The following is a 12,634-nucleotide window of genomic DNA, read 5'->3' as shown; positions in this document are numbered from 1 at the left end:
GTTCAGAACAAATTGAGAGCTAAAAGAAATATGAATACAAAAAGGAAGAAAATGTCATTTTGTTTATATCATAAAAATTGTCATACGTGCAAATATAATCGAAGTTTAGCTTGTTGTACAAATTTATGGCCGCTTTGTTATAATCTATGACATGTAGGTATATATACAGAGGCAGGGATACATCATCATCATTATAATCCAAGCAAGGTTTTCTTGCATTCGCATTTTTTAGGTGAAAAAATGGTCTATCTTTTAAATTGAAGGCACAAAAATTGTTTAAAAAAAAATCCAGCATTTTATTGTTAAGGCCTGAGCTATACAGGGGATTTTTAAATAAGGGGAATTTTAAGAACGCAGGAAAAGGATCTGTTTTTTGCGCTTCTCCCTTTTGTGTCTCCTTCTCTGGTAACATTTCCGCGTTCTTATTTTGAATGATAACATACAGGTGGTGCAAGTAATCATTCAGTATTATTTGTTTGTAACACTCCCTCAGAACTCCATTCGAAATGCTATAATTTTTGGACTTTTCTGTACTCCATTTGTTTTTCCGTTTATTTCCATGATGGGCGTGACTATTCAAGTTATTTATTTTGTACGTTTTAAAATTGAATGGGTCCCTTTCTCCCATTTCATTACTCTCCCTTCTGGTATTCCCATGTTCGTCCGTTTGGCAGGCATTAAACTGAATTGGATAATTACCAAAAGGGGTAGACTTATTTTTTAAATTGGATACCATTTCGTTGTTCTCGTCATCCATTTTATCATTGACAAAATTTTCTTTCCGCAAAGAATCATTCAGATTGGCCCATATATTTTCGTTTTTCTGTTCCTCCAACTGTTCGTGAAAAATTCTAGTAGGACCACTTAATACCCCATCGGATTGTTTCCTTTCCTCGTCAAGACAGTTCCTTGTTTCCCCCAAGAACATGTCTTCCTTTCCATTTATGCCCTTCATCTTGTATTCCCTATCGGAGAATGATTTTTCATCACTCACGATGGAGTAGAAATCATCCGACGAGTTGTCCGTGAGTAAACCCTCGTCGAAAAAATCGTTCTGCTGCTGATCACCTAGATGGCTACTAGAAATGCTATAAAACATATCGTTATCAATGTAGCAATAAAATTTACTCTTGTACAGAAATATTCTGTAAATAATAAAGTAGAAATAAAACACAGTATATTCAATGAGGTAGGAAGCTAAATTTAGTCCCCTAAAGTACTCACTTATTCCCACTGTCAAAATGTAAATACTGTTAATTTTTTTTTTAATATATTTTTTGCTTATCGTTTTGATATTTTCATTCATGTAAATTTCTTCATATAATTTCTTTTCAAATTTTGTATCTTTATTAACATATTGCGTTCGCAAAACGGATAAGTCGTTTAGCACGTTGTGTAGATGTATTAGTTTCTTTTTTTCCTGATCTAACATATGCGAGGAGCATTTAGGTACCTCTTCATCATTTTCGTTTAGCATATAACTCGACTCTGTTTTCATTTTATCATTTCTGCCATTTGTGTGGAGTGTATTTCCTTTGGGTTGTTCACTTTGATCAGTCTTTTTCAGATTATTCGATGGGAAGATACTTGCGGTCTTCTCCCTCCCGCTGAAATTTCCATTTTTATCTAGCGGGATATAATTCTCTAAAAAGTTCAAAGACGAATCGTACACATATTTTAAGTAGTTCTTTCCCTTTTTTGAGTTATTCGATTTTTTCTTAAAATGGTTATATATGTTGATAAAATCCTTTTCGTTTCTAGCGTCTTGATAATTTATCAGATTTGACACACATCCGATGAGGTAATTACTTTTCACTCTCTTTTTATTACGATTGTACAAATTGAGCGTTTCTTTGCTTAAACATATTTTATCTCTCAATCGACTTATCACATTCTCTGTCCCAAAAAATGGGTTACGTCTCTCTTCATATTCTATGTTCTTTTCCTTCAATTGTTTGTAAATATTTTGAATGTTCGTATTATTATCATCATACATGTTGTTCTGAAGATTGTCTAGGTAACTGTTGAGCTGCGAATTACCGTGCTTCTTCCCCTTTTCGCCGCTCTCCACGCCTTTGTCTTTCTGGAGGGAAGATACCCAAATGTTGCTATTATTACGGTTGTGTGCTTCGTTACAATTCGTATCCTTCTCTGTTTCATCCGCTGATGGGGGGTACTTTTTAATGTACTCCTCCTTTTTGAGGATATTACTTCTATCTGTATTTTTATCATCCACTTTGTCATTCGAATGGTTATCCTTTTTATGTTCTACACGGCAATCCTCCTCTTTTAAGATTTCATTTTTTTTTATATATTCTTCTAGGTGAGTTCCATTGTACCTACATATATTTTGTCCATTTTCATGGGTAGCCAAATTGTGCGGCGTGACATTCTTTGCATTTTTACTAGCGACGTGCTTGCTATCCTTATGCTTATTATGGCTATATATTTTTTGTTCAGTTTTCCTCCAAGGGGAATCATTCTGTGTGCTTTGCGAGAAACAAATTGTGGGCAAACATTTAGCAGATGGGTTTGTCGAATTGCTTGACTTGGTGTCTAGGTTACTGGACGACCTTCTTCTGTTATTTGTTCTGCTCTCTGAAGCGGAGCCCCTAGCATACTGAACATGACTGTGGCCATCCGACTGGAAGGGATCATCCGAATGGGTGGTGTCGACTGACTGCGCATTATCCACCGATTGGGAAATGTGTGCCGAATTCTCGTCTCCTGCACCACTACGTAACCTATTAGCATCATCAATAAATTTGATATAATCCAGAAGGATCTCCTTTTCACTAACCTTTTCTATCGATTTACTTTTCAGTAATTTTGTAATATGATCACTGTTTATATAATCAATGAATGAAAAGGGAAGGAAGGCACCTATGGAGAATATTTCTTCTTCCTTCCACTTTTTATTTATTCTTCTTTTTTCATCATTATTCGTGTCCACGGAACGATTTGACGAATTGTAATCTTCCGAATTCACTATTTTTTTATTTGAAATGTTGTCTATATCTTCGTCTTTACAGTTTGAATTTTTGTCAGTATCCACTTTTTCCCCGACTTGCTTTCTTTTCACTTTATGATCGTCGTCACTTGACGGAGAGACGCCGCGCACTTTTACCGCCTCTTCATTTTTCTCCTCAGGGAGTGCTCCGCTGGATTGGTTAGCGTTGCCGCTGTGCCGTTTGGCTCCAGCATTGCTTCTGAGAGAGCGGGAAATCTTCTCGACGATCCTGGTAACCTCGTCGTCTATCACTTTATCATCGGCAAAGTTACAAATGCTGAAGTAAAAATCGGACTGATACTTTACAGGAAAAAGCTCGTTGTGCAAATCGAATACATCATCGATGTCAGATTCTTTTAAAAAGCGAAAATAAATTAAATTCAAAATATTTATTTTTTTTAATATTTTGTGTAAAAGTATTTCTCTATCTTCACATAAATCTAAGAATAATCGAGAGCATAAAATTTGTTCATGCATGTCATTGCGTAAGGCAGATGACGTTGACAGAAACCTTTGCTTGTTCTGTTTCTTGAATAATCCTAGCACATTATTTACAACCCTATCATACTGGAATTCAATAAAACTACTTTTTCTACTTCTAGAATTCATATTTTCATCATAACTGTTCTTATGGGTTATGAAATTCAAATTCTTCTCTTCATTAGCATTATAACTATCCATATTCATATCCCTTTTTTTTTTTTTTTTTTCTTTATTTTTTTTCCTTTTCCTAGTTTAACATTTTAGTTAAATAAAAGGGTCTCTTCACAGTTTCTTCCAATAGTTATATAATCCTCTTTTCATTAAAGTATATATACACTATGAAAGGGTGTACATATATGTATATATATATGAGCAATCATTTCATCTGTGTATGCGTGTAAGTTTATGCGTGTAAGCATCAATGTGTACGTGCGTTATAAGTGCACCTTAATTTTATGCTACGGTTGCTAACACGTCCAAATTGTACTACACTAATTTTTTTACTGTTTTTAAAGCTCACATTGTACATACAATTTATTTGATTAGGTTGCACTTTTTCGTGTTCTATGGATTTATGATACGCATCATTACGTTGCACATCATTATGTTGCGTATCATTATAATTGCTCGCTTTTTTTAAAAAGGAAAAAAAAAAAAAAAAAATGTGCTCAGCTAACCTGTTGAGATTATATGCGCATTCGTGTAACACTCTGTGTGCTCATCTTCCTTCGTATGTAAAATGCATAGTTTTGAATCGCCTTTTTTTTTTTTTTTTTTTCCCTTTCGGCTGTATTTCAAAGTGAAAGAATTAGACTGATTAAATATCGTGATAAATATTTTTCATAAAAAATATTTCACCGAAAAAAAATGAAAGACATTCTACTGAAAATGTAAGTTACAAGAAAAAAAAAAAAAAAAAAAGCCTAACGTATGTGTACACATATGTGTACACCCAAAGGTATGCATATATGCACGTACGTTTTCTCATGCAAACAAATATACTTTTGTATACGCATAACACATCATTAATTAGCACAAAAGGGGAGAAATAAAAATCACAAATTTGCGAATAAAGCTGGATATTTTTCAAATTGGAAAAAAAAAGAAAAAAAAAAAATTTTTCTTATATAATCTCGTATGGAAATTTAAGGATAAGGCAGAATAACCCTCCCCTATCATCACTAAGCACTGTAGGGAAGAGGTGGGGTACATATGTGTTTGTACAATAAAAAACAATTACACAGGTGTGAAAAGGCAATCGTGCAAAGCTGTTGGGATAAGGAATCAGGGTGCATAAGGCCACTTCACCATGAAAAATGGGAAAGGCCCAAAAATAAGAAGAGGCAAAATGGTAGGGCCAAAAATCAGTAAAGTGTCCGATGTATGCGCGGACGAATGGCTAAAAGGATCGGAGAAGTGTTAAATGCGCAATTTCCAGTGAAATGCGTCAATGTGACAATGAGCAAATGCAGGATAAGCAAACTACGGAATTGCGAAATGAACGACGCTCACATGTTCTAGGCAAATCCCTTGCAAATGCGTCGTATGATATACTTGGAAGTGGTCACTTAAAGCACATACTTTTTGGTGATGGATGAGCAAAAGTGAAGGTTATGTAGGATGCACTACTGTAGCGTGGTAGTAACAGTCGTAATAATAGCCTATTTCTGCGCAACGAGGGGAATGCAACATAATTTCTACGGCAGTACAACCAAAAAGAAAAAAAGAAGAAAAAAAAATGTATCTCTCTATTTCAGTTACTTGCACTTAAAATTTAAAGTCCCTATATTATTTTCTATGCTACATGCGGATTTCACGTTAAACATGTGAATGGGAGAATCTCCAACATGGAACTAACACGTAAAGAAAAACTACATAAAATGTAATGCGCAGAACAGGCGTAATTAAACAATAATATTGGTGTTTAGCTTCTCTATTCGCTTGTTGATAGCTAGTGCGTATTGTGGTGGCACTATATGATGAACCCTTTGTACAACTGTTCTCACTCATCCGCTCATCCTTATGTTTGGGATGCAGTTCTAGCTTTAAGAACTCCAAAGAGGATATTGTGCAGGAAAAACACGCATTATTCTGTTTTTGCATCTGCGCATGTTGAGAGGCTTTCGACACTTGGTCCTCTTCCCCCACGGTTATATATATATATATATATATATATATATATATATATATATATATATATATATATAGGTGTTACTGGACGGTGTAGGTGTGTAGCTATTGGTAGGTGGATACAGAGTTGACGTTTCACCAGTTTCTCAACGAATCCCTCTTTACAAAGGAATACTAGTTAAAGCGCTTCGAACTGCATAATATACATAAGCAAATAGTTATGTATAGATATAAGCGTACACATTAACTTGTTGGTGTTATCCTATCGTTATGTTCCAACTTTTCATTATTCTCTATGTACACCTATTTCAAAAGGGAGCATTTTTTATACTAAGCTCCGTTTAAATTATGTATGCGTGAATAGGAATAGTTATGTACAGGTGCATATCCCGTTGACATTTCTCCCAGATATATACCTTAACCTGCCCTGCAAATATCGTACCCTTTAAATATGATGGCAATCGACTGATAAATATAGAGTGATATAATGTGAGTGATAATCTAGATTGTTCACGACGGGGCCAAGAAAACTCCGTGCATCATGGATATCTACGACGAGGTGCACACAACAGTATACACACCAGTGTCCGTATCGGTGTCTGAATCACTGTCTGCATGTGAACATGCGGTACGCTCGCCTGCATGGGCATGGGTGCACAATTCTACTATTTCATACACGTGCCTAATGATTCACTATTTTCCACTTAAGGTTAGTTGCGCATGGTGTATGTATTGCCATAGGTTAGGTGGACGTACGTTTTAGGGATATCCATCTTATCCTTTAAAAATATAAAAACTGAAAAAAAAATTCCAAGATGGGGGCGGTGAAGAGCATACACACATACATGTAGGGTAACCATCTGGAATCGCTACGGGGTCGCCTCGTAATGCTAATAGACGGGACTATATTTAAAAAAAAAAGCGTGTAAATGTGCACAAATACGCGCTTACCAGAGGTGTGCAAAAGTTATTTCACTTAAGGGGTATGCACGCGTGTGTAAACATACAAAAGCGTATATATATTATTACGCATTTTTTTCGCTCTAGGCAGAGAAATATTGTTCCCTTATATGCGCAGTTTGGGCATTCTCAAGTTCATGTGTTCATTTTTTTTTTTTTTTTTTTCTACTACGCTGAGATGTGATTTAAGCGCTAACTCGTGATCCTGAATTTCGCCTTAGTTCCTTCATTCCTTCGCATCCTTGTTAGCAATTTCCAAATGGTAAAGCGTTCAAAATTATCTTCTGCGTTTAATATATGTCTAACGACTTGTGCGTCTTTGTATACACACATGCACATGTGCATACTCCCCTGCGCTGTTGATATCTCCCTTGTGTAGAAATGAGGATGAAAGAATGGCTCTTTTCTCAGTCATTTTTTTTTTTCTACATCCTTCTGAAAAACTTAACCATTTTTGATTTTTCGCATACCCCTCTCATTCTACTTCCTTCATTTCACATTGGCCTGAGCTACTTCTTTGTTGGATAGGGACTCCAAATTATTGAATTTATAAATACCATATACGTTTATGGCACAAGGGAAAAATAAAAAGGAAAAGGCCGTGTACGGTTTGTACAAATTTCTAAGGTCCCTCAGCATGGTGAAAAAGGTGTGACATAGGGCTCCCATTTTTTTCTTTCTCTTCGTTGAAGATGTTAATGTTATCCTACGTAGGTCCTTTTTCTGGTATGCCACGCAGCTATGAAAATATATACATGTATGTTCTTGGGTGTATACAGACACTCTGTTGTGTAATATTTTTACATAAACATGCGATGCAGGCGAAATGAGAGTTTATATGCAGTGTGTGAAATTTGCTCCACCAATTTTGCTATTCCAACGAGGATACGGAAACAGCGACAATTTGATGGTAAAACTGGGCCGATTATTTTCGTTCACGTGTAAAATTTTGGCCATTCAGCCTGGTTACATTTATAAATGGGTAAATGGCAAATGGGTAAATGGCAAACGGGTAAATGGAAATGGGCAAATGGCAAATGGGCAAATGGTTGGGGAGGGCAAAAAAAAAAAATAAATAAATAAAATAAAATAAATAAAATGAGTTACACGTTATGTCGAGTTTGGATGAAATAAAAACAGTTGTGAAAAAAATGCACAGCAAAAAAGGAATGAAAAATTGCATAAAATAAAATTCTGCCAAGCAAAACTTACGCGCTGCAAAATAATTCCTGAGAAAATTGTTCCAAATTTAACTTCGTTCGCGATGCGGAAAAATGCGAAAGCGCCCCGAGTATATTTTCCGCGAAGAGCCTTCCTTTTTAGCGAACTCCGAACGGCCGCGTTCAAACCCCGAATTGCAGGAAGTGCAACTTTACAGCTTGAAATATTAAAAACAAGAAGGCTAAGTAGTTTAAATAAAGTGTTAAAAAAAGAATGTTGCAATTTAATTGAAAATTGCGAAAAAACGATCTACACAATTAAGGGATATAGGCACAACTGCAAAAAAGGCCACCTCTATAAAAATAGCGAAATTTTCGAGGACCATTTCTACCACGCGCACAAATCAGGTTGTTCCCTCAAGTAGGAAGTTAAAAAAAAAATGAATGAAATGCCAACCGCTTGAAATGCTCTTAAAAAATACATTACTACTTAAGAGGTTCTTGCAATGTGTACACTTTAATGTAACTTTCCCTTTTAAACACGGGAAGGGGAATTCCCGTATATCCAAGCGACATTACTCCATTGATGGGGTATCTGAAAAAAAGGGGGCACATGGTGGAGCTCCATCCTTTAGGGGTGAAATCGGGGGAGGTAAGGGAAGGGATGATGCAGGAACTTTAAACACATTGCAGTATCATCAACATGTGGAATATAGGAGTGGCGCATCTGGCCGCACATTTGACCAAACATTTGACCGAACATTTGACCGAACCTTTGACGACACATTTGAGGATGGATATTCTTGCATATATGAGGGGGAGGCAGGCGGAGATGCAGAGAACCTGGGCACTGATGAACCGTATGTGAACTTAAACCAAGTTAATCGTGAAGACGACGGGGATGAATTCCCGCCGGGTGAAGATGAATCCCTGAGGGGGGAAGAAGACGGAGAAGAATTCGAAGACGACATAGACACACTGCTCTTCACGAACAACCTAAACTCCAGCCTAATTGGGAACCTTTGGCATGCTTCTGCCAATAGCGTATATAGGGAGTCGTGGAAAAATGCCCATGTGAACAAGGAAGGCAGCCCAATCATTGAAGGACCTTTGCATAGTTACCCCAATGAAAGGGAAAACCAGAATTGCGTCAACGAAAAAGCTATTCCCTTAGAAGGAAAAAAATACGACATGTCCTACACGAATGCGCAGGATGCTACGGAGGGAAAGGAAAAAAAAATTAGTAACGCGCATGAACACTCAGAGGAGGAAGTAAAAAACGGGAAAATAAATGACGCCCACATGGAGGGGATCAACCTATCGGAGGTAATTAAGGCAAACGGCAAAATTGCAGAATGGAGTGGAAAGAACAAAGTGGACTCCTTTATCAACGAAATATACAAAGAGGAACAGAAGGAAGTTGAAAAAATGAAAGAATTTTTTGAAAAAAATGAAAAAAATCTGATGAAGTTTAGAAACTCCATTTTGTGTAAATTAAAAATATCGCAAGAGTTGCCAAAAAAATTCAAACATTTGAGCAAAGACACAAATATATTTAATAATGAAAATGCAAAAGAAAAATATTACAAGAAATTAATTGATTCTTTAAATAAGCAAAGTACCCAAGAACCTCCTCGTCGTAAACACAAGTTTGCGAGAAATGTAAATTATGACCAAATGGAGACTATAAAAATATTAGACATTGACAGTGTACCCCTAGACGTTTTAAATAACCTGTTTGCCTATAAAATTGTAAAAAACTGCAGTGCGGAATTGTGCCTAAAAATAATAAGCAGAATAGGAATGTATAGGGATAAGTACTCTCAAGTGTCATACGAAAATATGATAAATTATTTGGGCCAAACGATAAACCATAACAGCAATGCGGAAATTATTGCCCTCTTTTCAAGGTGCTACGAAACTGTGAGTATCCCATTTTTAGTGAATTTTGTAAGGAAGTATGCAACGTTTTCCAGATCCTTTATTGTCAATATGTATGATAAATACTTCCGAAAAAGGCTCTTCGACTTTGTACGCTATGAAAACAATTTTGGAATAAGAAAATTACCCAACATTTTGACCCACCCATATCATCTGTCATCTTATATAAAATTATTGGGAGAATGTTCTGCGAAAAAAGACATGTACATACAGCTAAAAATGAGGGGACATGTGCCGCACTGGGCTAATTTGAATCAGCAGGGGACAGGAAGCGAAATGGATTGCCTACCTGGGGGGATGAACTCCCTACCTGGGGGGATGAACTACCTACCGGGGGGAATGAACTACCTGCCGGGGGAGGAGAATCACCCAAAGGCCAAAAAGATCACCATAACGGATGATAAAAAGAAATTCGTGAAAAAAAAAAACTATGTCGAAAGACCAAAAATGTATGACGTTATTTTATCAGCAGAATATACAGGGCTACCCATTGAACATTTTATTGAAAAGGAGGAGAACTTCCTACATGTTGATACGGGCAAGGAGAAGCAGTTACAACAAAATAGCCCCAATTTGTTAAGCCATCCAGGTGAAGCATCTTTAAATGGTAGACTACTCAAGGAGGGAGGAAACGAAAATGACATAGACAATTTGTCCATTTACACGGAAGATCCAACGAATGGCGCCAAAGCAGAAGTTATCAGCGCCATTAAAAGTATTGGCCAACATGAAGGAAATCCCACACATCATATTAAATGCGAAACCCAAACAGAGGAAAGACCGAGTGAAAATATCAACTTCACCATGGAGGAGGAATGCGATGTTTATGTATATAAAGGATTTAGTAAATTAAATGAATCGTCCCTAAAATTACAAACCATGTTAGTAAAAACGGAGGACGAGTGTTCAAATGAGTTAGCCCTGTGCCCCAGTCAAGGAGAGCACTATGAAGAAGTGGACAAGGAACAAAATGACCAAGCCCTGTGGGAATTGCCATGGAAAACCAGAAGAAAAAACTCCTTCTTTTTTAAGGGGCGTTTTTTTAAGGTCCTCCCTAATGAAGGTTGGTCAGAAATTAAGGATATATCAAATCAGTACATACGACCGAAGAGGAAAAGAACAAAACATTCTATCAGGAGAAGGAGGTTTTTACAAAAAAAAATTAAAATTAATTTGTTTAAAAAAAAAATTTTACAAAAATGAAAAGGCATAATATTGCTTATCATTAGTGGAACACGTGTATCATTTCTTCAAGGAATTGTCACGTGCGAAACAAAATGGAGAACGGGGGTTGTTCCGCTGTGTGAACCGGAACAACGTTTGCCGTTTGCTTCCCTGTGTTGAGTTCCGCATGGCAAGGATCACCCCGCAGGGGGCACCGCGCGAAATAGGAAAAGAAAAAAAAACAACAACAACATATATTTATATATATTATATATGCTTGCACACATGTAGGCTTATGTGCAAAATTATGGCTGTGCACCCCTTTTCCATTGTGTAATTTTACCCATTTGTCACTTGGGGTACTTTCCCATACCACCGCTATGTTTAAACGTTATTTAAAAAAAAAAAAAGAAAACATTTTTTTTTTTTTTTTTTTTTTTTTTTTTTTTTGTTTCTTCGTTAATTATTCCTCAGTATGACTCAAAAATTGACACACCGCTTAAGCTTCTCTACAGATGTTCTTCCACTTAATAATTAAATGCAGCACATTATGAACACATTTTGTTCCATCGTGACATTTGCCGTTTTGCCTAATTGAGTTTTATCCCTTGGTCAACGTTAAGAAGCAGGGATATCCCTTCTATTCAGCTATTACATGCCGTTATGGCACAGTTTCGATGTTTCGTTCTTCTGCACTGTGTGATATATGTAACGCTGTCGCATGACACATCTGTGCTGTCTCCAGTAAAAAAAAGAAGCCAGTCCCCAAGGACGAACCCAATTGAAGCGCAATCTCCAGATACCAGAAGCTTTACACTACTGCTCTTGTGGAGGTAAGCGAAATTTCATATACTCTTCAATCTTAATGCTTATACTTTACATTTTCGGTGTTCTCAGTTTGAAAGAAGGCAGCAGCGGGGGAGGTACAAGAGGTTAGGGAAAGCATTCGCTCTATGTAGGCATCGTTGTAGTCATCTCTAAACGTTTTAAAGCATAGGGGTTCCAGGGACGCCCTCTTTATGTAATTATCCCAGCCTTTCATTATATTTCCTCCATTAACATTACAATTTTGGTGATATTCTATTTCAAGTCTTAAAATTTTTTCTTCCAAGGCTTTGATGGAGTTCTCTAATTTCTTTTTACACTTGATTATATCACGTTTAACTTTATGCTTCATTTTCGCCGTTTAGTAAAAATAGGAAAAGGAAGTACCACGAATGCTTTGGCAGAGTGAGCAAGGGTTTACTAAATATTTTGCCCTCCTCACAAAATATGCCTTCCCTTTTTTTTTTTTTTTAAATTAATTTACCTCATTTGGAGTACTGGAACTTTACGCAAAAAGGCTACATTTTTTTTTTTTTTTTTTATGCATACAATGTGGTTATCCATTTATGCATAATGCGAATTTATATACTTTTGAAGGGTTAAAAAAAAAAAAAAATTATTTAAAATTTTCCCCCTTTTGTGAGGAGTTCGTTTTTTTTTTTTTTTGCAAAATTGGCGAATGCACAGTGGGGCCAGAAATACGCGCAATAATTCTGCTCAGTGGTTCAATGTGGAACCATAAAATTGTGCCTTCACACTTCTGTAGATTTATTATGCTAAAGAAGCTTGTTAACATTTTTTTTTTTCCTCTTTACTTTTTTGCACATGTTCCAATATTGCGGATGAAATGTGCAGCTATTTCCTCGGTAGAGTATTTCTAACGTCAAGCGATATCGAAACTGCGCCCCACATGTAAATGCCTGATTCCGTCTTACACATTGATACATATGTTCATCCATTT

General features: G+C 36.4%; 4 protein-coding genes across 4 annotated transcripts; 1 reads left to right on the top strand and 3 right to left on the bottom strand.

The window, feature by feature from the left end:
- Positions 1 to 19: 19 nt before the first annotated feature.
- On the bottom strand, positions 20 to 3,691 carry PKNH_1431400 (asparagine-rich antigen, putative; the record flags this gene model as incomplete). The annotated part of the gene is made up of 1 exon (XM_002262161.1): positions 20 to 3,691. One exon carries the CDS (start codon positions 3,689 to 3,691, stop codon positions 20 to 22), a length of 3,672 nt encoding a protein of 1,223 aa, XP_002262197.1.
- A 3,381-nt stretch (positions 3,692 to 7,072) lies between these two features.
- PKNH_1431350 (conserved Plasmodium protein, unknown function) lies at positions 7,073 to 7,252 on the bottom strand (the record flags this gene model as incomplete). Its single annotated transcript, XM_039113652.1, has 1 exon — positions 7,073 to 7,252. The coding sequence occupies one exon, from the start codon at positions 7,250 to 7,252 to the stop codon at positions 7,073 to 7,075; it is 180 nt and encodes a 59-aa protein (XP_038970023.1).
- Positions 7,253 to 8,208: 956 nt separating this feature from the next.
- On the top strand, positions 8,209 to 10,887 carry PKNH_1431300 (uncharacterized protein; the record flags this gene model as incomplete). Its single annotated transcript, XM_002262160.1, has 1 exon — positions 8,209 to 10,887. One exon carries the CDS (start codon positions 8,209 to 8,211, stop codon positions 10,885 to 10,887), a length of 2,679 nt encoding a protein of 892 aa, XP_002262196.1.
- An 823-nt stretch (positions 10,888 to 11,710) lies between these two features.
- Positions 11,711 to 12,025, bottom strand: PKNH_1431200 (histone acetyltransferase subunit NuA4, putative; the record flags this gene model as incomplete). Its single annotated transcript, XM_002262159.1, has 1 exon — positions 11,711 to 12,025. The coding sequence occupies one exon, from the start codon at positions 12,023 to 12,025 to the stop codon at positions 11,711 to 11,713; it is 315 nt and encodes a 104-aa protein (XP_002262195.1).
- Between the last annotated feature and the right edge of the window lie 609 nt (positions 12,026 to 12,634).

This window comes from Plasmodium knowlesi (genome assembly GCF_000006355.2).
Source record: "Plasmodium knowlesi strain H genome assembly, chromosome: 14".
NCBI classification, from domain to species: Eukaryota; Apicomplexa; class Aconoidasida; order Haemosporida; family Plasmodiidae; genus Plasmodium; species Plasmodium knowlesi.
This window is presented reverse-complemented; position numbering and strand designations above follow the sequence as displayed.